General features: G+C 37.8%; 1 protein-coding gene across 10 annotated transcripts in view; it reads right to left on the minus strand.

The window, feature by feature from the left end:
- Positions 1–232: 232 nt before the first annotated feature.
- CDK8 (cyclin dependent kinase 8) overlaps positions 233–27,702 on the minus strand; it is a 174,446-nt gene continuing 146,976 nt past the window's right edge. For 4 of the 10 annotated variants that reach the window (XM_023553134.2, XM_003414056.4, XM_064275331.1 and 1 more), the window contains 9 exons: positions 21,762–21,819; positions 19,268–19,399; positions 11,577–11,720; positions 8,795–8,864; positions 8,023–8,095; positions 5,310–5,407; positions 4,495–4,573; positions 4,216–4,374; positions 233–948 (listed from right to left, as the gene is read on the minus strand). In XM_023553134.2, coding sequence (XP_023408902.1) covers positions 823–948; positions 4,216–4,374; positions 4,495–4,573; positions 5,310–5,407; positions 8,023–8,095; positions 8,795–8,864; positions 11,577–11,720; positions 19,268–19,399; positions 21,762–21,819 — 939 coding nt within the window. In that variant the 3' untranslated portion in view covers positions 233–822. Of the gene's footprint in view, positions 949–4,215; positions 4,375–4,494; positions 4,574–5,309; positions 5,408–8,022; positions 8,096–8,794; positions 8,865–11,576; positions 11,721–19,267; positions 19,400–21,761; positions 21,820–22,622; positions 22,671–27,702 lie in introns of all 10 variants that reach the window. The other 6 variants (XM_023553135.2, XM_023553136.2, XM_010593965.3 and 3 more) reach the window with 6 other exon arrangements.

Raw genomic sequence — 27,702 nt, forward strand, 5'->3', positions numbered from 1 at the left:
AAGCATGCTCACAATCAGCAACACCAACGGGAAAAATAAAACACTGTCTGCAACGACAATCATTTCAGCTTGTGGCTGAACCAAACCGGTTTATATCAATGACAACATACTTAATTACTATCAAATAGCAGCTTTAATACCAGTCAAGTCAAAGATTGAAAATAAAAACAAACTAGTAAAGTTGGAAATTAATCTTTGGGAGTTTTGAAACCTTTCTGGAAAAGCTATGTGGTTTTTGTATTTTGAAAAAAACCCAGGCATTTTTCTTGGTCAAAAAAAAAAAACAACTGATTAATGTAGAAAATGAATCCACCCACCGATAAGACACTAAGAAGAAAGGTGTACCAAAATAATCTCATTTTGAGTCTCGGTTATTTTGTTGAGTTAAGATATACTGTATGTTTCAAGTACCAGTTAAACAGTTCTCTGTGTGTGCACTATTGGTCAGATAACGTTGTTACACTGAAAGAATTCACCACATACGACGACAAATGCTTGCCCCTAGCACATTTCACAGCTTCAACTGCTACAGACTGTCACTGAAAAATGCATTGGTCAGTCTGAACCATGTCAAGTAAACTATGGAAGTAGCATATCCACAACACAAACTGTGCTAGCACTTTCTTTTCAAGTCTAACTCCAAAACAGGTACAACTTGGAAGCCACTACCCCAATCTGTGAAAAGTGGTGGGACTCGGCGGCTGGACATTCTGAAGACGTGGTTGCACAGTACATTCTCGTGGCCCAGGCCAGGCTCTGCGGAGAGCCGCACAGTCCACCCCGCAGCATAGCAACAGTGCAATGACGTGATTCCGGTGCAGCTCAGTACCGGTGTGTCTGATGAGAGTACTGTGGAGGCTGCTGGGAGGTAGTTGAATATCCCATGCTGCTCTGTGGCTGTGATGTGCTTGGTCCAGGGTTGGGATAGGCAGCATGTGGATTGGAACGCTAGAAGAGGACAGCAAGAGATAAATGTGAACTAGCTGCTCCCAGAGTGAGCTAGATCCCCAAGCCAGCAAGGTTTATGTGTGCTTCAAGTGTCACTATGTTTCAAGGAAGTAAGAATTTAAAAGGTTTGTGCTTGTAAATAGAATTAAAGAATTAAAATGAAAAAAAAACAAACAAAAAAACTTTTAATATCAACTTTTTTCCCATCAAGGTCAGAAGTTGTTGTTAGGTGCTACTGAGTCAATTCCAACTCATAGCTACCCCATGAGACAGAGCAGAAATGCCCCATAGGGTTTTCTAGGCTGTGATCTTTATGGAAGCATATCACCAGGTCTTTTTCTTTCATGAAGTTGCTGGGTGGGTTTGAACCGCTGCCCTTTTGGTTAGCAGCCGAGTGCTTAACTGTTGTGCTACCAGGGCTCCTTAAAGTCAGAAGTATTGCTAGTAAATAACATGAAGACGAATCATATTATTACGCCGAGCAAATAATTTCTTTCTACAACCTTTTCCCAAAACCCTTTTCATGCTGTTTAAATATTAACTAACTTGTTGAGGTGTTTAAACATGAAATTAATGATGTATACATGAAAGAAGTTCAAAGCTAATTTGCACATTAGTTTCTTCAACAGAAGCTCCTCCCACAATGTGACTAAAGAGTAAAAATGAATATGATGAAAAAAAGCAGTATAGAATCAATTTCTTTCCATTACCACATTTTTATGCCTTTTAGACTACTGAATCTTATTTTCTGCTACAAGTTACATGGAAAAGTAAAAATATAATAATTGAAATGTGAGAAGAGTGGTATTCTCAATTAAAAATGGCACAAAGGGAAAGTGAGGTACTACAGTCTGTTGTAACACAAACTATATTGTTCATGCACAACAGGACAGAACACTGTCTGGTCCTGCCCCATCTTCATGGTCACTAGTATGTTTGAGTTCATTGTTGCAGCCACTGTGTATCTTGAGTGCCTCCCATCCTACAAGGCTCATCTTCCGGCACCGTATCAGACAATGTTCTGTGGTGATCCGCAGGGTTTTCATTGGCTAATTTTTGGAAGCAGATGACCAGCCCTTTCTTCCTAGTCTTAGTCTGGAAGCTTTGCTGAAACCTGCCCACCATGGGTGACCATGCTGATATTTGAAATACTGGCGGCATAGTTTCAAGCATCATAGCAACACGCAAGCCACCACAGTATGACACGCTGACAGGCAGGTGGTGGAGTACAGTTTAGAGTCCTCTAATTCTGACTTGTAAAGACACTACTCCCATTCCTGCATCCCTGTCCCAAGACAAACACTGTAAAAGATTAACCATGATTTATTACTTCTCTCTTTCAAAGCATATTTAACACCTAATCCTAAATTCTCCCAATTCTAACAAAAATAGCCTTTTAAAAAGAGTGAACATGTGAAATTGTAGTCTGAATGCTATTTTTGACATCACCCACAAGACTCAAGCACAAGAACCTCCGCAAACAAAGGGCAGCATCCATTTTCTTAGAGCCGGCAGAAGGTCAGATCACAGCTCAGCTACGTTCTGGAGCCAAGATGTGCTCCTTCCATGGGACAGGGAGAAAAAGATGCTGGAAGAAAGCTACTCCCAAAGACGGCTGCCTCTCATTTCCTTGTTTAGCTTACTGGAAGAGAATGACTATGTGGGCAAACAAGGATTTCTTGTGTGGTAGGCTGGACCTCTCCTTAACTGAGGCAGGGTTAATACCTAATTCTTGAAGTGCTGTAGCAGGTGTTGGGGACCTTTTCAGTTTAAGTAAGATCTTCTTTTTCTCTTTTAGTAGGTCAAGGTTTCAGTATTCTTCCCACATCAAAACCCAGTTTAGTTGGGTATATGATTAAAAAAGCAGAAGAGAGAAGGAGGTGGAATACAATTTTCAAAAGAGGTCTTCCCACAAAGGCCTGATGATGCCATTTGATAGGTGCCACTGAGTAGCCACAGAGGAGCCTGAGTAGCCAGACAGATCTAACTTTGAGTCCTGAGTCTACCACAGGCTTGCTAGGTAACCATGCAAGTTATTTACCAGCATGAACCTCACTCTCCTGTCTGAAATAGCAATAGTAATATGTGCCACACAGAGTTATCATAAGGACTGAAGGAAGTAACATGTTTCATGCTTAGTACAGTAGTGAAACCCATTGCCATTGCGTCAAGTCGGATTAATGGTGGCCCCATGTGTTACAGCATAGAACTTGCTCCATAGGGTTTCTTGGTTATAATCTTCACGGAAGCAGAAAGCCAGGCCTTTGTTCCAAGGCGCTGTTAGGTGGGTTCGAACTGCCAACCTTTAGATTAGCAGGCGAGTGCAAACCATTTGTACCACCGAAAGACTGTTATTGTCGTTAGTTGCCATCAACTAACCAAAAAGAAAAAAAAAACCCAAACCCGTTGCCATAAAGTTGATTCCAACTCATAGCATCCCTACAGGACAGAGGAGAACTGCCCCATAGGGTTTCCAAAGAGCACGTGGTCAATTCCAACTGCCGAACTTCTGGTTAGCAGCCATAGCTCTTAACTACTATGCCACCAGGGTTTCCTGCCATCAACTAGCACATAGTAAACATTCAGTAAGCTGTTATTACTATTATAGTCGCCACCAACATTAGCACCACCACTTAAGAAATGCTGACTGTGTAACATGAACCGTAATAAAATGATAAAAGAAACTGGTAGCTACTGTGTCTTAGCACACACTATCTCATTTAGTCCTTGCTACAAACGCATGTTTGCCATTATCCATATCCTACAAATGAGTAAACTGAGAATGTCTGAATCTCAAAATACGCAGAAGCAACTGACTGGGCTGCGGTTTGTAAGCCGGTGTTCTTAATCACTATGGTACACTGTTGTTTCAAAACAACCCAAAAAAACAACACATATAATTTACTGTGCGCCTACTATGAGCTAGGTGCTAAGATACATCATGTCTAATCTTAGAACAGCTCCAAGTTAGGTTTTACTACTCTCATTTTACAGATGAGTAAAGTGAAGCCAGGAGATGTTATCTTACCTGTCCAAGGCCACACAGTTAATTAATGGCATAATTTGAACTCAATCATTCCAAATCTGTCTGGTTCAAGAGTCTAAACCCTTCCTACTGTACTGCCGTCAGCGTCTGCAATGCCAGTAACATTTTATGTCAACGTATTTCCCCAAGTACAAAAAGGTCAGTGTTTGTCAACTATCTCACATTTTCCGATGGGCCTCCCCCATACACCCACATGTAAGCACTGACTATGCGTGACATACCTGATAGTCTGAGGTCATGATCAGTCCACCTGAGGTAGTGGTAGGAGGAACAACTCTAACTTTTTTCAACGGGGGTCCCTGTGCGTGACTGCTGTCTTGATTCCCTGGGTGGCCAGTTCCATTCGTATGGTTATTGCCCTGCTGCTGCTGCTGGTTCTTCTCAAGTGGTTAAAGAGAAAAACAAAGTTCAACTCAGACACAGAACAACATACCCCCAAACTGGGAAATGTTACCGTAGTATTCAGTGAACCAGGCTGCCAATGGTACTTCAATACTTACTTTGTCTCCTTTGTCATCAGGTTCTTCTTCTGTTAAAAATTCTCGCTTTGGGTATGGGATCTGACAACCGGCAAAAACGCTGATCAGAAGAAAAAAAAGAGAAAACGATTTCTGGTGTACCAACCAATATTTCAAATGCTCATTTAAGCTCCGTTTTCATTTTAATCTGTTAAGATGGACTCTGTCTCTTTATTTGCAAATATAAATAAGCACCTTTCATGTGAGCATGACAAAATGGCTCCTTTTTTCTAAACAGTGGCATGACAGCAGGCCAGCAGAAGGCCTTACATTGCATAAAAACAATCAACGATCATCCAATGTGACTCAACTTTCTTTTTGTGTCTCAGCATTACTCTTTTATTACTACAACCAAAATATAAATTCTAACTGAAGTGTGTGTCACTATCCAAAGACAATTTCAGCTTTACTCAACCTACTACGTTTACAACAAAAGATGACCTGGGGAATGTGAATGCATTTGGGAATGGTGTTTGCCATTTTGAAACATAAGACTGTAACTGCAGTTGTAGGAATAGCCTGAGAGGAGCTACAGCTTGCATAATTAGCCTGTCACCACATAACCAGATTAATGCTGGAACCAGTGGGACCAAAGTTTCATAAGGCAAGAGATGGACAGGCATGCCTCTTAACTGTACAGCCCCCAGATGACACCTCAATCATCAGAACTCGTTTTGGCTTGTCATAAGGATTTCCTTGAGCCCCATGAAAGGAGTGGCAGCTTGGAGTTGACAACCAATAGAAAACATACTCCAGAAAATTCTATCCTGCTGATGAGTTAATGATTGGTCACTTACTCTGATGTAGGAAGTGGGTCTTCTAAGAAATAGGGATCCTGCATGGCCTGTTCTGAGGTAATTCGCTTTATTGGGTCCATGGTGAGCAACTTCTGAAGCTGAAACCACAAATCATAAACACATGACTGCGTTCCTTCCCGTCGTTACCCTTGGCCCGTACGTGGGAGGTGTATGTTTTCTGACGCATAACACCACAATTTAACCCCTAAAACTAACAACAAGAAGTACTAAAATTCTTGTATTTTTCTCTTCTTTTTCTATTAAGGGAAAAAATGGTAGCAATACAAATAATACACTAGCCACATGTGACTATTTAGGTTTAAATTCAAATTAACTAAAAAATTCAGTTTCCCAGTCCCACTAGGTACATCTCCAGAGCTTGGGGAGTGGGTGCCCTGTTCAGCAATGCAGACAGAGAGCACTTCCGTCATCACAGAGGAAGTTCCGCTGGACACTGCTGCACTAGTCTAAATAAACATGGCGGCACAGAACCTGTTACGTACAGAGTTGGGGTTATGAGCAGAGATACTGGAGTGGACTGCTTGGGTTCAAATTCTGACCCCACATTTATCAGTTGAGTGGTCTTAGATAAGTTACTTAACCTCTATGCAACCCCATTTTTCAAATGGAGATTAAAAATAGTACCTATTATCACAGATTTGATTTCAGGATTAAATGAGTTAATATATGGAAAGTGCTTATAATGGTGCCTGGCACAAAGAAAACACCACGTAAGTGTTAGTTGTTGTTTTTATTATTGGTACATATAGAAATGTCACACGGATGTGAAAATTCAGTAATTTTTGATTAAAACATAGTTCGTTAAAGGCCCTATGAAAATAAAGAATTTGGTTTTAATTATGTGGTTTAAGAGATTATCTAAATAGTGAGTGGTCTCTTAGTTTATACTTTTTGATCTACTACAGCGGTTTGGCTGCTGACCGAAAGACTGAAACCCACCAGCTGCTCCATGGGAAGCAGTCTGCTTCCATAAAGATTACAGCCTAGGAAAACTTATGGGGCAGTTCTACTCTATCCTATAGGGTCACTAGGAGTTGGAACTGACTCAACGCCAATGGGTAATGGGACAGCGATTCTCAAACTTCAGCGTGCATCCTAATCACCTGGGGGGCCTGTTAAGATGGATTGTTGGGGCCCTCCCCAGACTGTCTGATTGACTATCTGCTTGGCAGGTCTGGCCAGAATCTGCATTTCCAACAAGTTCCCAGGTGATTATAATGTTGCTAGACTGGGACCACACTTTGAAAACCAGTGAACTAATAAACACGTTGAAACGTAATGGGAGAAGACAAATTTTAGAGGATTGGTGGGAAAAAAGATGAAATATACAAATACAATGCTGGGAAGGTAAGATTCAAATTTAACTTTGATGATCTGATATTTCATTGGAAGCATAATTTTAGTTTTAGGTTGAGAAGAGAAGCCTGGATTTTCTATGTAAAATATAGAAACTCCAGCCTTTTTAACGGAGTTATAATAGAGCTTTCAGATGGGACCACCCAAGATTACCAGCAATTGAGATAGGTCAGCCCAGTAAAAACAAGCAAATATGCTACAGGGAGCTATCTCTCTAAGAGCGTTTCAGTGGTGATGGCAGTGAGACTACAATGAGCAACAAGAAACAGAGGGGAATTAAGAGTAATTCCCATAAATCATTATTTTTACTCTACCATGACTATCATTGTCAGAATAATTAAGCCATGATTTTGAAGGATCTAAATTAATCTCCCAATTTGGATCCTGCTGTAAGTTAGTTTATCATAATAAACCATTATTTGGATAATGCACTATGGTAATAAGATGGGCTAAGCACTGCTTTTTAAATTGTTGATAAGCTATGGAATATATGATAAAATGTACAATATGACATAACAATAATTAAAAGACATAGAAGCAGAAGGGAAGAAGGAACAGAAATAAAAGTGTGCCCAGTGATCTGGTGTAACAAAGCAAAGTTTAACCCTCTCAAGGTAAAAGAGTTACCTTGAAACCTATTTTAAGACATTTGGGAATCAAGAATTAAAAAAAAATTTAAGCCAAGCAAAAAGCAATCTGCTCCCCAAATTCCCCTGTTATAGATTATAAACCATTGTTTGAAAACATAAAACTGAAAAAGATTTTTAAACATTACAGTATAACAATGGAAATGTTCTGGTAAACATTTCAGTTGGCCGTAGCTGAATAAAGCCTCATCGTAAACTTCCTTGAGTGCATGCTTTTTGGATTCCAGGTCAAATCATGTTTCCATTAAATACACAGTGAAAAATGCTACATCTCCCAGAAAACACATCCATGCCACCATGGAAGGACTCCCGACACTCAAGGTTTTCAGAGGTGTCTTGGTAGTTAAAATTTTTGCAAGCAATCTTTCAAAGAGATTCCAACTTGTAGAAGTACACTTTTTGAATTTTTTATAATTGATGAAAAACAATAGCTCTGGACAGACTTCTTGTGATCACTACCTTTAGAAAATCTAACGTGGCCAAAGGTTACTCAGTCAAAGCATGAGATGGGTTTAGAGAAGCAAATATTCTGATGCCTTCACCAGCATGCACCCACCAGATATCTGCATTTCCCACTAAATCAATCCAACAGTGCTCAGTAACTATACATCCTGACCACAAAAAGCCTCAGGCTGGGCTAGTCAATTGGGAAAAAATGCATTTCATGAGTGCTATTATCTAAAGCTTACCAAGTGGAATGCTTTACTATCTGGCTTAACTTTATGTTTTTCCATATACTTGATAAGGCTGCAGTTGGTATACCTGAAAGAGAAATACTATGAAATGTCTGTATTAGATTTGAGGTTAATTTTACATTGGCCAAAGTCCTTCCAAACAGAATTATTTTGATTGTAATTGATATAAAATATACATGGAAAATAGAGATCAGCATTAAAAAGACTAGCATTAAATCAATTTCATATTTAATTCAATATCCACAGTGGTCTCTTGAGTGGACATCACTGATTAAATGCAGGACACTTTCATGAAAAGCATCTACTGAAAAGTTTCTTTACAACAAATTATCTTTTAAGATAATTTACAGTAAGAGCCTTGTTTCAATTATATGGGTCAAAAGTTTAACTCAGCCTTACCAGTAAGTTTAAAATGCAGTAGTTACAGGTCTATAAGGTCCCCGTCTCAATTCCCTGATTTTGCGTTGTAAATAAATAAATTCTTCATTCTTCTCTATTAACTTGCTTAAAATTACTACACAACCTAGGTTAGTTAGCAAGGGTAGTACATTTTAGTCTCTTATTTCTTAAGCTCATTATTCTACACTGATGTCTAGTTTCTAGAAAGCAGTATTAAGAAAGAAGACTGTCATAATGTAAAATACTTATTACAGTAAATAAGTAAACTTCCTTATTAGAAAAATCTGATATTGAATATTCTATTGTAACGCTAGGAAAGCAAAAAATAACACACGCACACACAAAATCTATTTTCTTTCAAACTTACGTATTTCTTCTAAAATCTTTCATTAATGTTGAATGTTCAGGCATCTTTTTTATATCTTCCCAATCTTTATCTGTGAAATACATTGGTAAGTTTTGATGTTGTCTAGGTTGCTGTCACCAAGAACTTTAATAAAGATTACTTCAATTTTTATTACATTTCCTATACTTTAAAACCTTCATGAAAACTCAAGACTTTCAACAAATGCTCAGCTACAGTGAACATCTTATCTTGAATTGTAAACCCAATTCTGCTTCCCCTGTATAGCTTTAGATGTCTTTCTTGATCTTTTTAAGTTTAGCTGCCTACTTCCTAAATATTTTACCATAAGTTGCCTCAATTTCTATAACTAGAGGGGAATAAGTTACAATAAGTTATAAGTAACTATTTCTAAAACCACCCTTTCCCACCAAATTTCTTGCTTAAATCAGCAATCAATCTATTCAAATGGTAAATGTAAGATCTTTTCCTTCAGTAGTTTGAAGATAAGCTTCTTTTTATGATATGGCCCTTCTTAGTTTCACCTTACTAAATCCATTTAATTACATCAGCAATCAATGTAAGCAGTAATAACTGAAGTAGAACATGGTAGACTACAGTTAGTATATTCATAAGTCAGCCGGTGCCCTTGGCTAGTTTCAATAAACTTTCCCAAAAGCAAACCCAGCTACTAAACAGTTAAGTACAAAATGCTTCAGTGAGTTTTGCTGGAATTAGATACAGCTGCTCCAACAATACATCCTAGATACTGTGTTTTCTCCACCACTATCAGTGGGTGTTCACTGAGAGTCTACTAGGTGCACGGCCGTGTAATAGGAAGCTTAACGGCACCTTTAAGCTCTTAAATAGCTTTTAGAGGTTTGCTTTTCATTGAACTTACTGGTAAAAACATTTGCTACCTACCTCTCCTCCACAGATACCACACATTGTAAAGTAAATGAAACATGTACTTTAAAACTCCTACATGGAATTTTCTCCTTAACTATCTCCATACTCCAATTTGTCTATTTGTCAATTTCTCAAGCTAGAAATCTTGAGATTTTTTACTCTTCCCTCAATTACACGCCTCCTATAGAAATGTGTAATTATTTTTTATAGAAATGTTTGCACTTGTCCTTTACTCTCCATCCTAATTTTCACTTTATGCCTGGTTATTGCTGGGCAGGCAGCTGGTTTCCCTGACTTGTTACCTTTCTTCTTTAATTGGTTTTTGTATACCACTGCCAGACTCTACTAAAAAACTCAGTGCCGTCAAGTCGATTCCGACTCATAATGACCCTACAGGACAGAGTAGAACTGCCCCACAGAGTTTCCAAGGAGCACCTGGCAGATATGAACTGCCAACCCTTTGGTTAGCAGCCGTAGCACTTAACCACGACGCCACCAGAATTTCCCTAAAGTAAATGAAACTTTAAATGAAACATGTACTTTAAACTCCTACACGGAATTTTCTCCTTAACTATCTCCATACTCCGATTTGTCTATTTTCCTAAAATATAAATCATGTCACTAGTACCCAAGAACTTACTGTGAATTCTCATTCTTAAGCATATCAAACCTCCACTGCCTGGTTTTCAAGGTTCCTTTTTTATAAACTCAGCCTGCCTTAACTGTTGAACCACATATTAAAAATCACCTCCTATAAAAAGGCCCTCCCAATTCCTACCCTCTCATAAGCCATGTTCCTTGTGGGCCTTGGAAATGGTGAGTGCATTCAGAAGTGAGAAAGGGCATTGCTCTAATCTACTCAAGCCATCCTTACTTTCTAAAGATTCTACTTACAGTAGTACAATGTCAACTTCATGAGGGTGGAATCATGTCTGATGTACCACCAATATTTTATGCCTAATCCAGAGCCTAGCACTGGCAGGTACTTAAGAAATATTTAGTGAGTGAATGAAATTCCCATCACAATAGAGCAGTCTCCCAAGAACTGTTGCCCAGTTTTGGAAAAAGGTATTATCTCTGTATAATTACTCTGCATTTAGTCATAATTAACACCCTTACAAGGGACTGTGGAACTAGAACTCATGGATATTTCTGTGTTAGTCTTGAGTTACAGTGACTTGTGAAATATTCCTGATAAGAAACAATTTCTAAATAGGTACCTGAATTTGTTAGATTAAACAAATTCCCATTATTCTGGACCCTTGAGCAGAGTTCCTACTGACTCATGAGCTACCTTTCTGTGGTACAGAAAGGAGTTGGGACATAGTGGGAGAGATCTGACATCAGATGGGCTGGCTTGTGGAGGACTAGCCTCTCACCTATGTTCTGACAGCTCTAAAGAATACTTCAAAGAAGGTTCTTATTGACAACGGTTATACAGCAGAAATGCTACTTCTCAATATAATGTGATTCTATACAGTGCCCTAAACAGAAATGACATTCAACATTTGCATCCCAATGCCAAATAACGGCAGTATTACATGTGCTGCCAGAAAACTCATAGCTACTGAGCTTTATTTATAGTTTCTACTGTTAAGAAAAAACTAAAGGTGTCTTTTATACACATATATTGCAAATAATTTATCATTTCAAATATTAAACAAAAACACAAAACAAAATAAAACAAAAATATACTCCTCAAATTCTGGAAACTCAAAAATATTTTTATGCTAACATGTGGATTCCACAAATTTTATTATTTCTATGGATCTTTGATTAATGCAAGCCAAAAAAATAAAGAGTAAGACTAGCTTTTATCAGCTAAAAATATACAGCTTTCCAATGATGATATCTAAGTTCAGAAAACAGTGATTTAAAAAAAAGACATAATGTGTACCTGCAGGAAATCCCATTACATTGAATATTCTGTCCAGCTGGTCATGGTGATAAGGATTACTAGTTTTGATGTCCTCTTGTCGACAGTGAAATATTGGTTCTGACGTTAGTAGTTCTGCAAATATACACCCTATAGCCCAAATATCTTTAAAATAAAAAAGTTAAAAAAAAAAAAGAAAAGGAAAAAAAGGGGGGAGGGGAGGGAAGGAAAAAAGAAAAAGAAAGGAGGAAAATAAAGTGGTTCTTTCCAAAAGAAAATGCATTTTTATTTTGGCAAGGGAGTGTTTTTTTTTCTTTCTCTTTCTTTATAATTTCTATGCAATTATAATTACCAAATATCACAGAACACTATTTGTAAATACATGGCCCCCTCCCTCATTTTTCATTCCCTGTTATACTGCCACCCTATCCAGTGGCTTCATTCCATGTCTACATCAAATTTATGGGCTGAGATTTTTGGTGAGTTTTTAAATGCCCCAAACATGACCACACAAAACTGTACATAAGCACTGGAACCACAAACAAAACTGAACATAAAATAAGCAAACAGAAAACTCAAACAGCCTTTGAAATTAGCCATACTTGCCAAAAACGATCAGTGCAAATTTTCTGATAAAACAGGTTTTCTCTATATGTCTATTTAATGGACAATCTGTAAAGCCTAAGAATTATCCCTCCATGTCAGCACTAATTAGCAAGGTGCCATTCCAACAAGAAAAAGGCAGTGCCTAACCTCAAATATTCTAATGAAACTTAGCATTTCTACTTTTTTTTCTTTCAAGGTGTTTCCTCATGCTACAGCAGTATCAGATTTTTTCAGGACGAAAAAAAATAAATAAATACTCGGGAGCAATACTACTTTTAAAATGGAAAAAGAAGGCTGTAAGTTCGGAGGAATTATTTATGAAAGCCAGGCAAATCGACTTTTCTGTATAGAAGACATACTTGCTTTAAGATTTAGGCTTACTTTCACTCATATTAAAGTTTTACTCAATAGAACTATTAGTAGAGGAAAGATCGACATATCAATTTAGTTTAAAATATTCCAGTACTATTCCATTTCTTAACAACTCCTTTAATTGACAGTTAATTTCCCTAGACTAAGGGTGTGCACAAAGCAGACACTCAGGAGATGGTTTCTGACTGATTTAACCAATACCTGTGGCAAATATAAATAACTGTAGGGGGACAAATAACAACCACTATTCTATTAGCTGAGTGTTCAGGTATGTTAATAACTGTCACTTAAATAGAAAATGAGAAAAAATATTAATGGACAAATAACTGAGAATTCCTAAACTCCAAAACTGGAATATAGGTACCTAATTTGATGTAAAACTATCACATTTACATTTCAAAGCCAACAAGTTAATCATCTGTTTACTTAAAGATTACACATCTGGACTACTAGCAGCTGATTAAAAAAGAGGCACCATGCTTGCATACCAGTTTCATCCCACATGAGAAAACCAAATCTCACCAACACCATGTGGAAAGTCTCATCAAGAAATGTAGGTCAAACTAGATTGTTTTTAATATTTTTTTTACATGGGTACCACACATAAACCCAACCTTTGATAATCTTAAGTAGGAACACAAAAAAGGCTGATGGATCATTCTTTAAAACTCATGGCACCCAATAAACACTGTAACAACTTGTTCTGATTAGTTTTGAAAAATTCCAAAGAAGAAAATAAAATATATAGAAGAAGATGACAGTAAGTAAATAAGATAGAAATCCTTAAGGCAGTATTGCTTTTAAAATAGAAGGTCAAGAAAGCTGGAAAAAATGGTTTACTGAACCTTGCTTAATCTCACCCCAATAACATCTTTTAGTTGTATCTCTCCTATTTCATTTGGAAATCCTGGTGGCATAGTGGGTAAGTGCTATGGCTGCTAACCAAAAGGCTGGCAGTTAGAATCCACTAGGCGCTCCTTGGAAACTCTAGCGGGCAGTTCTACCCTGTCCTACAGGGTCGCTGTGAGTCGGAATCGACTTGACGGCAGTGGGTTTGGTTTATGGGTTTTTTACCATCATTCACCTTTATCAATTTCACTATCCTTTCTTTCTTCAAAATCTTGATCCGCACATTAATTATAAACTTTGAGTCAGCTGATCAGGCAAATATTACAGGCAAATTTTCCAATTCTGTGCAGTTAAGTTGCTCCTCCCTACCTTGAATAACTTTGTGAGAATCAATATTTTGAAAGCCTCTCTCCTGCTCACCTACCTGCCTAACTTCTTCTAGAAAGACTCTCTAGATTATAAACATTACATAAGTTCCATCCACTTCTCAAAAACAGTGATGCTCATATGTAGCTATTGAGCTAACCAGGCAAAGTAGATAGTAATTGGTATACTACATATACCCAACTTGGGGGACAAAAAAAGGTAGATTTGCTAAATAGTAGTTTAAACAATAGGTGTACTAATGGTAGGTTTCTATTCTGATAAAAGAAAATAAATTACCTTTTTCTCAATTTTATCGCGCTTTTGCCACTTAATACAATTCCACTGGCATTTGGCTATTTGAGGACAAAAACCTTAGCTTAAAAGTCCACAAAGGCATGTTGAAAATAATTACGCAAAAAATTCTGTACTCGAGGTTATTTAGTAAAACTTTTAAGACTGCTTTAGTGGCTATTGGAGCTTTGGTGGTGCAGTGGTTAAGCATTTGCTGCTAATCAAAAGGTTGGCAGTTCAAATCCACCAGCTGCTCCTTGAAAACCCTATGTCAGGCAGTTCTACTCTGTCCTATAGGGCTGCTGTGAGTCACAACTGACTCAAAAGCAATGAGTTTGGTTTTGGTTTGGTTAGCAGCTATTAATTAAAGATTGATACCCCTCTCTTAGCCTTCTCTCCCAAACCAATCAAACAAATAAAAATAAAAAATCCAACCTTAAAACAGAATTAAACTTTGTCCCTGGAATTGCAATGCTGATAATCTCACATTTCCTCCCTCTGGTATAATGAGTCATCTTGCAGTTCTGTACAACTGAATGATGAAGGTGACGCTAACACCTGACTGTAATAGGGGGCTGGCACGTGTGTGTTTACTGAATGATGAAGGTGACGCTAACACCTGACTGTAATGGGGGCTGGCACGTGTGTGTTTACTGAATGATGAAGGTGACGCTAACATCTGACTGTAATAGGGGGCTGGCACGTGTGTGTTTGATTTGTTCAGACCTGATTTTTCCCCTATCCTCTTTTGCTGCACTTAATCACCTTTCATTTAAGGTAATCTACCTAACTCCGGTAACATCTAACCTTTCTAAATGATGCCATTAAAATGCACATATGAATGTATTCTGCAAATTATGTGTATGTTCAACTACAAATTCTGTCAGCAGCTGTTCACACTATGATCGTCAGATAACCAGTTAGGTGCCCGTTGGGCTGACTCTGGCTCTTGGCAACCCCATGTGTGTCCAAGTAGAACTGTGCTCCAGAGGGTTTCCCATGGCTGACTTTTTAGAAAAGAATGGCCAAGACTTTCTTCTGAGGTACCTGTGGGTGGCCTTGAACCAATTAACTTTTCAGTTAGTAGCTGAGTTTACACCAACCAGGGACTCCCAAACTGTCAGACAGGGAAGTCAAAATGCCAGCAAAGTAGCTTTAATAGTGGTGTGGGGAATCTGTTGAGTACTTTAATGAACTCTTAAGGCTACCTGCACAGGTAACAGAAAGAATGGGATTGTGCAGTAGATGGCTAGATTCAAAGAAGGAGTTTCATTTTTCACTCTCTGATTTTTTAAAATCATCATTAAAATGGTTTTTATGTGATGTGTAACAAATATCACACAAAAAAACAATTGGTTGATTTGTTACCCACTTTATAACTTCCTTGAGTCAATGACTTGATGCAAGAAAAGTGTCCTCTAAGATTGAGCTTGGTCAAGTTAGGCTCATACCAGACAGCTGGGGGTAGGGTGGCTGATCATCACTGCTGGGGGGTGGACTCTGACCTTGGTTTCAACCATTTGTGCCTGAGTCGGTTCCTTCTGAGCCCTGTCTCCCTCAAGAGGCAGTTCTACTTTCAGAGTTGCAGGTCCTGGTTCTCCAAGCCTGCGCCCAGGCCATTCTCCTCTGTGCTGGTCTTTGGAACCCCAGCCTCAGGGTTAATTTCTCCTCTGAACTTCTACAGCTGTCATTTGGCATTCAACATAAGGTGGCTTGATCTACATATTGTTGTTTTTATTTAAAGTCATAGAATTTAGAGTTGAGGGGATTTAAGAGACGATTCAGACTAAATTCTCATTTTCAGAAAATAAGGGCAAAGGACTAAATGCCTTGCCTAAAACAAACCCAACTACACAGAATGACAGAGCTAAAACTAGAACTCACAGGGTTAGTCTTGTTACTTCCATTGTTCATGTTGTCTTCTCAACTGGATTGTAAACTCCTTAAGGGTAAGACCCAGAATTTGGATTTCATTTTGGTTTCTCCTAAGTTTTAAAAGAGTTACTCAATAAATCTGGATGTTAATGAGAAGTAGGAGGAGGAAGAAAAATATGAAGAAAAGCCATCTATTTCCAAAATGAAAAGCCATCTCTTTCCAAAATTAAAAGCCATATGAACATGTGGAAATCTACCTTTTTAACTGCTGGCAGGTTTAGCTTTCTGGCTAACAGCCCTGAATTAAACTGCTGACATGTAGAATGTCCTAGTGAATAGCAAATTATACAAATCTTCTTAACGGTCATAATAAGATGTAAAGTTTCTTAGGAAAAAACAGGTATGGTATTTTTATGCAAATAACGCATGCCTTCTGTGTTTGTTTGCTGGCCATGCCCTCCCGCTATGAGGCACCTTCACAAGGGCCACCATGCCAATCCTCTACCACATGTTGCTGTAAAAAAATCAGCACAGGGCACTTACGAAAATACGGTAATAAAGCCAGTCACAAGTTTCTTATAAGCTTCTATGATAATCTATGTCGTACTCAATTTAAATCATCTGTTAGTACAGACTTAGGTGTACAGTTAATAGCAGTTAAAAGTAGGGAATCACTTGTTTATCTGTGTAGTCTGTTAACATGTCTTACCAAAAGTAATACTGCTTTTAGATATTCATTTTTAGGTTTAAAAAGGAAAAAGCTATGTATTGTATTAGTTCATATATGTTTCTTAAATGCATTTGGAATATATCTGCAAAAAAGATATTCAAATGTGTGTTTATGTAGTAATATAAAACAGGACTAGCTTCAATTTTTACTTTTCCCCCTGACTTTTTCTTTTAAATAAATTTTTTTTTTTGAAATAATTCTATATTTATAGAAAACTTACAAAGATAGTACGGAGAATTCTAGCATCTAAGTGACTTATCTTTAACCATCTTTATTTTTCTATAAATAAAATGTGACCTCAAAGCAGGCATGAAGATGAACATAGTGATTTTTTGAAAAAGACATTAATATGAAGAATGACCACAAGTATTTCTCTTTTCTCCTTCTCGTGTCCACATTAAAATGGCAGAAAAATAGTAAAAGTATTAACAAGCACAGTAACAACATCGGGGGCAAGACTCACTCATTTTCTCAACAAATAGTATTGAGGTCTTACCACACGCCATGTAGGCACTGGCCTATATGGTGAATAAGACAGGCAAGGTTTGTCTATTTTAGTGGCCAGTAGATAACATACGATGCTATGAAGACAATACAATGGAAGTGTGATGGAGGTGGAAGGGTGCTGCTTTAGATTGTATGATCAAGAGGGTTCTCTTTGAAGAGGCAGTATTTCGACTAAGACCTGAATGTAAAAAAGACCATATGAAGACCTGTTTGAGGCAGAGATAAAACTAGGACTCTTCCTTAGAAAATTGCTCCCTAGAGAACTGAAATTCAGAGCACAGCTGGGCATTCTGGCATTTAGGGTCCCTAAGCAATGTGGCTCTCTGTGGGATCACCCTCAAGTCAAGTCTGCCAGTCTCCATGCCTTTGTACACAAAGATCCCATGTGGCTTCTTGTAACCTTATTCCTAAATAAGAATAGACAATCAAAGGGTTAATAGACAATCAAACAGTTAAAGAATACTTGGCACATGGAAGGGAGAGAGGCAAGATATACAAGCAAAAAGAACGACTATAAAGAAAACACATAACTATTCAGGGAATACAGAGAATTACATAACAAACAAAAAAACACTGCTATCGTTGTCCTCACAGATATTTAAGAAGCTTTTCTTTGTGTTAAAAACTGAACAAGATGTCATGAAAAAAGTAATAATCAGAGGATAAGAAGGGGTTCTTGGAAATAAAACAATGATAGAAAACATAAGAAGAGTGGTATAAAGGATAAGACCAAGACAGCCGGTATCTGGTTACAGGATTTTAGGAAATAGTGAAATAGAAAACAGAGAAGGCAACCAAAGGACTAGTACAGGGAATTTTCCATGGATACAAGATATGAACTTCAGAGTGAATATGCCTACCACAGACTGAATGATGAGGCCAGCACATCACTGTGAAATCTAAGGATGAAAAATCTTGTTTCAGGAAAGGAAAAAAAAAAAAACAACCAGCAATGACAGGTAATGTGCCAACAAATGAGAACATGGCTGGCATGAGACTTCTCTTCAGCAACACATGTTAGGAAACAATGGACTATCATGAAAGTTCTGAGGGAAAATAATTTTATACCTAGAATTTTAAAACTGGCCAAACTGCCAAGTATAATAAAAGCATTTTTCAGAAATGTGAGAACTTACCCCTAAGATACCCTTTCTAAAGAAAGTTACTTAAAAGTATATTCTAGCAAAGTAAGGTATGAAATCATGGGATCCAAGAAGCAAAGGATCCAATTCCAGAGAAATAAAAAAAGGAAAAAGTCAGGATGAAATGGCATAGGAAGCTTGGAGCCTGATTGAGGAGAGAAAGGACAGAAGACACCAGGAAGGAGTCATCCAGTAAGAGAAGTGTGGATTTAATTCCATCCTAGAGAATTTAGAATAACTCAGGGAGGCCATAAAGACACACAAAGGAAAAAAGACAAAATACGTAAGAAAAAACTGATAAAACTCAACAAAACAAGACGAAACAGAATAAAGATGTTGTAATGAAGAAGTTGTGATAGCTGAGCACTGTTTATTGTAATACATAACATGTATAAACAACTGTAGGAATTATTACCAGAGAACAGAAAATACATGTTGTAAACACTAATAATAACGTTCATCAACTGAGAGGTTGGTGGGGGAAGAAGCATAAGAGTACTATATTAACTCTTCATAATAACAAGGTAATACCACCGAAATTTGAAAGGTAGATTAAAAGTTTCTGAACTCCTAAATTTTTTCTTCATAATCTTTTTCTCTTCTTTAGGAGAATCTTTTAGAAGCTAGTATTTCTTTTCGTAAAAGAAACATCTGTCTGACGTTTAATGATTTCAAATGTTAATATTTTCAAGTAAAATTAAAAACTTTTATTTAAAGGACAAAACATAGTATGATTCCATTTACTAAAAAAAAAAAAAAAAATTTTTTAATATACATCTATTTTTCTATGTACAAAGAGAGATGTCTGTAATGATATTCCCTTAATCCTAATGATGGTATTTCTGAGCAGTGAAATTTTTTTTACTTTTATAATTTTCTATATTATTTGATTTAAAGATATATCAAAATATGTATCTTCTACAACAACAAAGCCACTTTTTAAAAGCCATGAAATTTTAATTAGTTCTACTCACCAATAGCTTTGGTATAATGTCTTGCTCCAAGCAGTAGTTCTGGGGCTCGGTACCAGAATGTTACAACTACTGGATCCAAATCTGCTAAAGGCTTCAAAGGTGAATTAAATAATCGGGCAAAGCCCATATCAGCTGTAAAAATAAAACACATAATCTTAAGTAAATATTTTTACAAAAGTTAATCGAGTAGTCTAATTTTACCATTTCGTTTAGTAAAATATGAAAAATGTGCTGAATTTGTGGGGTAGAAAACCCATAAAGCTTCTCACTCCTTTCAGAAGTCTAAATATAAAACCAGTCTAAGATCTTCATTCTTTGCGAGCATTTACTGTCCCTTCAAGTGGTGATGGACAAGCTCTGCTGCCTGAGGACAAGGGTGGTCCTACTCCCCTGGGCAGATTTCTTTCCATCTGTCACACCACCAACCTGGACATGGTGATTAAGCCGCAGTTCCATTTTTTGTTCTGGTCACAAGCGTTGATAAAGAGGATTGGTTATCAGCAAGATGTTGACTTTTTTTGTATCCACAAGCCTGAAGAGCCTGGTGGAACTAATCAGAAGACTGCTAGATAGTATTTTAAGACCACTGTTTCTCTCCATTTATTTGGGTTGAATTTCACTAACTTCGTTTTAAAGAATCACTGGATTTTTTTTTTTTTAAAGCTGGAAAAGGCTTTGAAAGTCATCTAATGCAATCACCTTTTTCAAATGAAGAAACTGAGGTCAGAAGTTAAATGATTTAACAAAGGTCACAAACTCCTACCTATGAGCTGGAACTGAGTTCAGATACAGTTTATGGTATCTGAAATAGTTTAATATGTAATGTAGTTATTTAGGCATGGCTATTCTACCAAACTATAATCTTTAAGGTAAAAATTGTCTTTCATTTCTTTTTTTTTTTTTTACAGTATCAGTATAGTGTCATTACATAGCTTTTGCCTGATAAATGTTGAATAAACAATCACTATTCTTACCATATTCAAAAACTTTAAGATTCATCCACCATTTGATAAGTTTACCTCTTCTGTCCTAACATACATTTTTAATGAAGTAGGCCCTAACCTAATCTACTTAATCATGGAGCTTAAAAAAAAAAAAAAAACAGAAATTTGGTAAAGAATTAAAACCATGAGTCAGATTACTAAAATCTGGTTTAGAGAAGCACTAATATTTCTTCTTAAATGTGAACGTTTTAACACATTAATGTGTCCCAAACCTGCCATCATTATATATTTTCTACAAAAGTATAATTCTAAAATAGATTATTTTAATATATAAAATTTCCCTAAATCTTACAGCAAAGAAGGTGTTGTAACTACTATTGGGCTGGGTCTTTTTTATTTGCATGCTTTGAACTTCCTTTTGAACTTGATGTCACTGAATTTGACAGAATCCTTTGACAGCACATGTAAGGACTTACCAGGCACCTGCTGACACTACAATAAGTACTGACAGGGCCTGGCTCTCAAAGGCGGTCAATAGCTTGGAGTCCTCGAAGGTGTACTGAATGCTCCCACTACTAAAAAATCGTCAAAGTTTATATCATACGAGAATGTTTTGAGAGTCTAATTAGGAGTGGATAGTGAGAGTTGGAAAATTTATAAGCGAAGATAAGGAGGAAGGTTAAGAATACCTAAGGTTTTTCTTAGTTGATGAAGTGGTACAAATCAGCTAATACACTTCTAATTTCATCTTGCAACCAGGAATTACAATTAACTTTGCTATATACTCTCACAATCCTGCTGCCTTTAAATGAACATGACAATTTAGTTACGACATTTCTTCTACCCACACACAAAACAAACTAAATGTATGTGACAAACACAACTTGGAAATGACAATGGAAAAAATAACAAATTAGAATAAGTAACTTTAGTTCTATCCTTATAGATTATCAGACCAGAAAGAGGTAAAATTTTGCTTTGAGATATAAGAAAACAGAGCTTTCAGAAAACATGCCAAGGTACAGAATGCCTATTACTTTTGTTTTTTTCCAACAGGCCAAGGCCTACTAAAGGACAATCTTGTTAGAACTTAAGGCTATCAAGCCTCCGTGGCTTTCCCCTACGGTCTTAATTCCCCATCTAGATTAGGTCAACAGAGGCACATGTTTTGATCTAATCCGGCTTAGGTGAACAGAACTGATGGTATAAGCATTAGCATGCTGTACGCCCTTGTACTAAAGGTGAGGCTGGCTTCTAACATGGACAGAAGCCCCTCACCTCTACAGGCTGTTTTTAATGAAGGCAGAGGTTTCTAAGATACTTGCAAGCCTTGTTTTATAATTAGAACGCTTCCATCTCTAAAGACTGTCTGACACCTTTGAAAAGTGTGAAACATTTTTCACTTTTAATACACTCTTTAGAAATGGTTTCTATCATATGAAACTATATGAATATATGCATGTTATTACAGCAAAAATTAGAAGTGATACAGCTGCCTGCAAAAGTTTTAAAAGAGTGCTACACTGTGACTTATCAAAGATATAACATACCAATTTTTACTCTTCCTCGCTCAGGACCTTCACCCATAACTAAAATATTAGCAGGTTTCTGTGGAAACAAAATAGTGTTTTTTTTTCAGTATACAGTAGTGGTTTCTTTTAAATAGACAATAAGCCAATATAACATATACCCACTTCTTAAAAAACTTATTTACTCAGAAATTAAAATCAAATACAGGAAGTCACCAGAGAACCTTACTTGTATATATGCAAAGAAATACACAAAACTTCACGGAGGCGCAAGTAAGGCTGCGCTTTACTGTATGTGGAGCGAAGCCTTTTCTTGGCCCTTTCATCCGTTTCTATTCACTACTGTGGAGCATCTATCAGAATTACAAAGCTGTGGTTCCTTCTAACTCTTCCAACTATGTAAACTGTTCTGTGACTTTAAGGAAAAAAAATACTCAAAGATGATTTTGTGTTAAGTAGCAAATCAAGTCACCTTACAACCTTTTTGAAAAAAGGCAAGGTGTGCATCTTTGTACAAAGAAATCTGCTACAGAAAAATTCATCAAGTTTTTTTTAAAACAAGCTAGCAAAGTAATAAGCATTTTTCATGACATGAACAGCTTTAAGAGTTTTTTTTTTAAATAAAAAGGAAATTAAAATTTAAAGTGAGATTTTACAAAAGTAATATTTCAAACAGTTTTAAAATATCTAAAAATATACAGGATTAACTGCTATCTAAAATCTGTTATAGTGGTATCTACTGTACTGACATATAAGAGTTGTTCCCTCTCCGAGAAGAAAGGGGAGGAGGAGGAGAAGAAGGGAGAAGGGAGGGGAGAGAGGAAAAGGGGGTAGGACAGAAGAAGAAAGAAACGATTGGTGTTCTCCCCAAATCTTACTCACCCTGCTCTCCTGCTATCTACTTGGTCTGACTGTAATTCTACCAGTCTGCTAAATAAAAGCGAAACTAGATTAGAATGCCTCTTCAAAAACTGATCAAAGTAACCTTAAAATCAAATTAAAGATTTTAACAAAGGCTTTTAAGAGTGGTAATCATTTCACCGTCTTCCCTAACCATATTTAGTGATGGCCCCTATGATATTACTGCCAAAATGTAATTTACAGTATATTATTCTGTCAATTACCACAGATCAAAACTGTTTCTTCCCCCCAGTAAAAAGAAAAGGTATTGCTGAAATGGTAGCATATACATTTCAGGGTTAAAAAGTCTTACAACATTTCAGATGACAAAGTAATGGACCAGAGAGATTCGATGACTTGCCCCAAATTGAATCAGGAGGTTGGAGGCAGCAGCAGAATCTCCCGACTCTCTGAACAGTGTAGGCTCCCTTCCTGAGGTATCATCATGGAAGGAATCTTATGTAAACGAAAAACTAAACTGCCAGAGTAAAACTGCCCTGTGGGGTTTCCAGGGAGCAGCTGGTGGATTCGAATTGCCAAACTTTTGGTTAGCAGCTGAGCTCTTAATCACTGTGCCACCAGGGCTCCACTTAAAAAAAAAAAAATTAATGTACCTTGCTGTTATAATATTTTATTCAAGAAACAGTTTTAGAACCTCTATCACTACACATCTACTCCTGACGACTGGGGTGGGTAACAGGCTAAGTACCACAGGCAGGGACACCACCACAGTGTTCCCTGTGAGCTCCACACAGGTGCTGCTCAGCACAAACACAACTGCTTTCATGCACTGCACTTATCAATCAACACTGGGTTAGTCCCTGCAAAGCCTCTTAGGGTCCAGCCTACTTCAAAACAGAGCCAGATTGCTGAGCCTTGTGAAAAACGTTGATGGAGGAGAGCTTTCCAAGCGGAATCAGGCAGCATTTCTAATTTGGCTGACGGAAAAAGTTGCTCTCAGCTTCACATGGTGGGCTTTGGAGGGGACTTGCCTGTTTGCGCTAAGTTCTATTTCCATGACTCTTCAGAGCAATATTTCCTAAACCTCTCTGGAATGCAGTACCTATGCTATTAACCCCTTGTGTTAAATTTCTTCCCATCAAATCCATCTTCTGTACTGTTGCCAAGGTTGCCTTTCTGAAACACAAATCCTTACTTAATACTTTCTACAGAAAATTATTACATGATTAGGTGAAAAAAGCAGAATACAAAATTATATACAGACTGTGATTGCAACTAGGTTAAAAAAAAAGAAGTGCCTATGAATAAAGACTAGAACATAAAAAAAAAACTGTTGGAGTGACAGAGGTATAGGTTAGCCTTCTAAAAAATGTCTTTGCTTTATTTCATTATTATTATTAAAAACAGCATTTTAACTAGAACTGGTCCCTCACTATGACTGAATACAGTCCAAGCTCCTTAGACTGACATATAAGGTACCTAATAAGCTGACCCAACTAACCCCTCCAGCCCACCTTCCACCATTGCACACTCCGCTTCTCCTGCCACTGATGTCAGCGTGCTTTGGCCAGGCCAGGACCAAGCCTTTGCTATGCCCTGATTTCTGCCCCTGAAGACCGTTCCTCTGCATTACCTGGCAAAACATGATTCTTTTTCTTTTTCTCCTTAATGACATATTAATACATGAACACATTCTAAGTATAAACAGTTAAAACTATCAAGCAGCATAAAGTTAAGTTAAAAACCCTTCTGCCATCCATCCTTCTTCTACTCCATCCCACACCTGACTCCTTTCCCCAGAGACACAAGTGGATTAATTGCTTTGTTGGTATGGATTTTTCTAGCACTAGAGTGCTCAATCGTAAAAGATTATCTCCATATTTGGCAAAAGCATCTAGTACACATGGACATATCACTCACCCCTTCTATTTTAGATGGAGTAGGAGACCCCTCTCTCTCTTTGATACGCTTTCTTATTCATTCTCAGCAAATGGGCCCAGAGTTAATGCCCTAGTCCAAAAAGCCCTGGGGTAGATGTTATTGGCCAGCTTGGCACCAAGCAAGGAGGTGAAAACTCCCTCCTGCTCTTCATCTTGGCTTTCTTCTACTCACCCTCACCACCAAAAAAAAAAAAAAAAAGTTGCCATCAACTTGATTCCTATTCATAGCAACCTTATAAGACAGAGTTAAACCGCCCCAAAGGATTTCCAAGGAGTGGCTGGAGGATGTGAACGGCCAACCTTTTGGTTAGCAGCTGAACTCTTAGCTACTGCACCATCAGCCAGCTTGGCACCAGGCAAGGAGTGGAAAATTCCCGTCTTACTCTTCACCTAGGGTATATTTTATCCCAGGTAGGTGTAGATTTCTGACTTAGTTGGTCAAGTTCCAAACCTGGATTTGAGCACTGCTAGGGAATAAAGTTTATTTGTCAAGGTCTTGCCTGGTATTGGGGTTTGGAGCCAAAGGCCCAGTTAGTAATTAAAAAAGTATTTTGCTGGGTAACTCACTCCCTATGCATGGTCTAAAACAGGCCTTGGGGCTGAAAGTCATTTTATTAGCATCTCACTTTCACCTCACCATTACCTCTAGTTATAAGTGAATTTAAATTCAGTTTGGGCATGTACACAGTCATAAACAAGAGGGGATGGTTTTGAAGTGTTGTTTTAATAACACTATTTACAAAAAATGGATGCCTCCTCCTGTTATATTCCATAACATTCCATATGTTCCAGGGCATAATATTCTGATTTAACAGACAAATTGAACTTAAAATTTTTCCTTTCTTAACGTAATCTAATGTCTCAGGAGAAAAAAACAAGAAAGTGCTTGTGAGTGCTCTTGTCAGTGCTTCTGTTTTGTTGCTTAATCAGTGTTAAGGAAGACTTCAAAAGACCTGATGGACAGTTCTTATTTTTGCACTTAATGCCAAGGTAAAACAATATTGTATTCTCCAAGAAAACTAATTTGTCGATATGGATTTTTCTTTTCAGTAGCAGAATTTTTTTCCCTTTTTTAGTGTGCTTTAAGTGAAAAGTTTAAAAATCAAGTCAGTCTCTCATACAAAAAATTTTTATACACCTTGCTACGTACTCCTAGTTGCTCTCCCCCTAACGAGACAGCACTCTCCTTTCTCTCCACCCTGTATTCCCTATGTCCATTCAGCCAGCTTCTGTCCCCCCCTCTGCCTTCTCATCTCCCCTCCAGACAGGAACTGCTCACATAGTCTCATATGTCTACTTGAGCCAAGAATCTCACTCCTCACCAGTAGCATTTTCCATTTTATAGTTCAATCCAATCCCTGTCTGAAGAGCTGGCTTTGGGAATGGTTTCAGTCTTGGGCTAACAGAAGGTCTGCGGACCGTGACCTCTGGGGTCCTTCTAGGCTCAGTCAGTCCATTAAGTCTGGTCTTTTTATGAGAATTTGAGGTCTGCATCCCACTGCTTTCCTGCTCATCAGGCATGCTCTACTGTGTTCCCTGACAGGGCAGTCATTGGTTGTAGCTGGGCACCATCTAGTTCCTCTGGTCTCAGGCTGATGTAGTCTCTGATTTATGTGGCCCTTTCTGTCTCTTGGGCTCATAATTCTTAATTCTCTTTTGCTCCAGGTGTGTTGAGACAAATTGATACATCTTACATGGCCACTTGCTAGCGTTTAGACCTGAGACGCCACTCTTCAAAGTGGGATGCAGAACGTTTTCTTAATAGATTATATCAATTGACCTAGACGTCCCCTGAAACCACGGTCCCCAGACTCCTGCCCCTGCTACACTGGCCTTTGAAGCATTTGGTTTATTCAGGAAACTTCTTTGCTTTTGGTTTAGTCCAGTTGAGCTGACCTCTCCTGTATTGTGTGTTGTCTTTACCTTCACCTAAAATAGTTCTTGTCTACTATCTAATTAGTGAATACCCCTCTCCCTCCCTCCCCACCCTCATAACCATCAAAGAATATTTTCTTCTGTGTTTAAACTATTTCTTGAGTTCTTATAATGGTGGTCTCATATGATATTTGTCCTTTTGCAGCTAATTTCACTCAGCATAATGCCTTCCAGATTCCTCCATCTTATGAAATGTTTCATGGATTCCTCACTGTTCTTTATCGATGTGTAGTATTCCACTGTGTGAAAATACCATAATTTATTTATCCATTCATCCACTGATGGGCACCTTGGTTGCTTCCATCTTTTTGCTATTGCAAACACTGCTGCAACGAATATAGGTGTGCATATATCTAGTAACAGAGTTTTTTAAAAAATGTAATTCTTTTTGTTGTTCTTGAGAACAAACAGGAAACCCTGGTGGTGTAGTGGTTAAGCGCTATGGCTGCTAACCAAACAGTCAGCAGTTCAAATCTGCCAGGAGCTCCTTGGAAACTCTATGGGGCAGTTCTACTCTGCCCTATAGGGTCGCTATGAGTCAGAATCGACTCGACAGCAATGGGTTTGGTTTTTGTTTTTGAGAACATACAGAGCAAAACATACACCAATTCAACAGTTTCTACGTATACCATTTAGTGATACTGATTACATTCTTTGAGTTGTGTGACCATCCTCACAACTCCTTTTCTGAGGTGTTCTTCCTCCATTAACATAAGCCCACTGACCCCTAAGATTCCTATTTAATCATCTGAGTTGCTGTTGTCAGTTTGATCCCATATAGACAGATATCACAAGAGCATAATGGTCAAGGCAGAATTTTTTTTACTAGCTAAGTAAACTACTCTTTGGTTTGAAGAACACTTCAAGGGATATTTTTAGGTTAAGGTTTAAATATTATCTCACGGTAATAGTTTCAGGGGTTCATTCAATCATTATGGTTCCAGGAAGCATGGAGTCCATAAGCATTTGAAATTCTGTTCTGCATTTTCCTCCTTTTGATCAGGATTCTTCTATGAAATCTCTGATCAAAATTTTCAGTAATGGTAGTTGGGCACCATCTAGTTCTTCTGGTCTTGTTAGGTGACCTTAGAGGCTGGAGATACCTAATTAGTACTCCACCAGTTATCAGGCCATTCCCAGTCACCTCCGCACCACGCCACTCACTTCCTCTAAGTTGTTTTGTAGAGCCTCTGGAGAACTCTGGCGGGGACTAGATCTAACCAGTT

Source organism: Loxodonta africana, chromosome 23 (genome assembly GCF_030014295.1).
Source record: "Loxodonta africana isolate mLoxAfr1 chromosome 23, mLoxAfr1.hap2, whole genome shotgun sequence".
Lineage (NCBI taxonomy): Eukaryota > Metazoa > Chordata > Mammalia > Proboscidea > Elephantidae > Loxodonta > Loxodonta africana.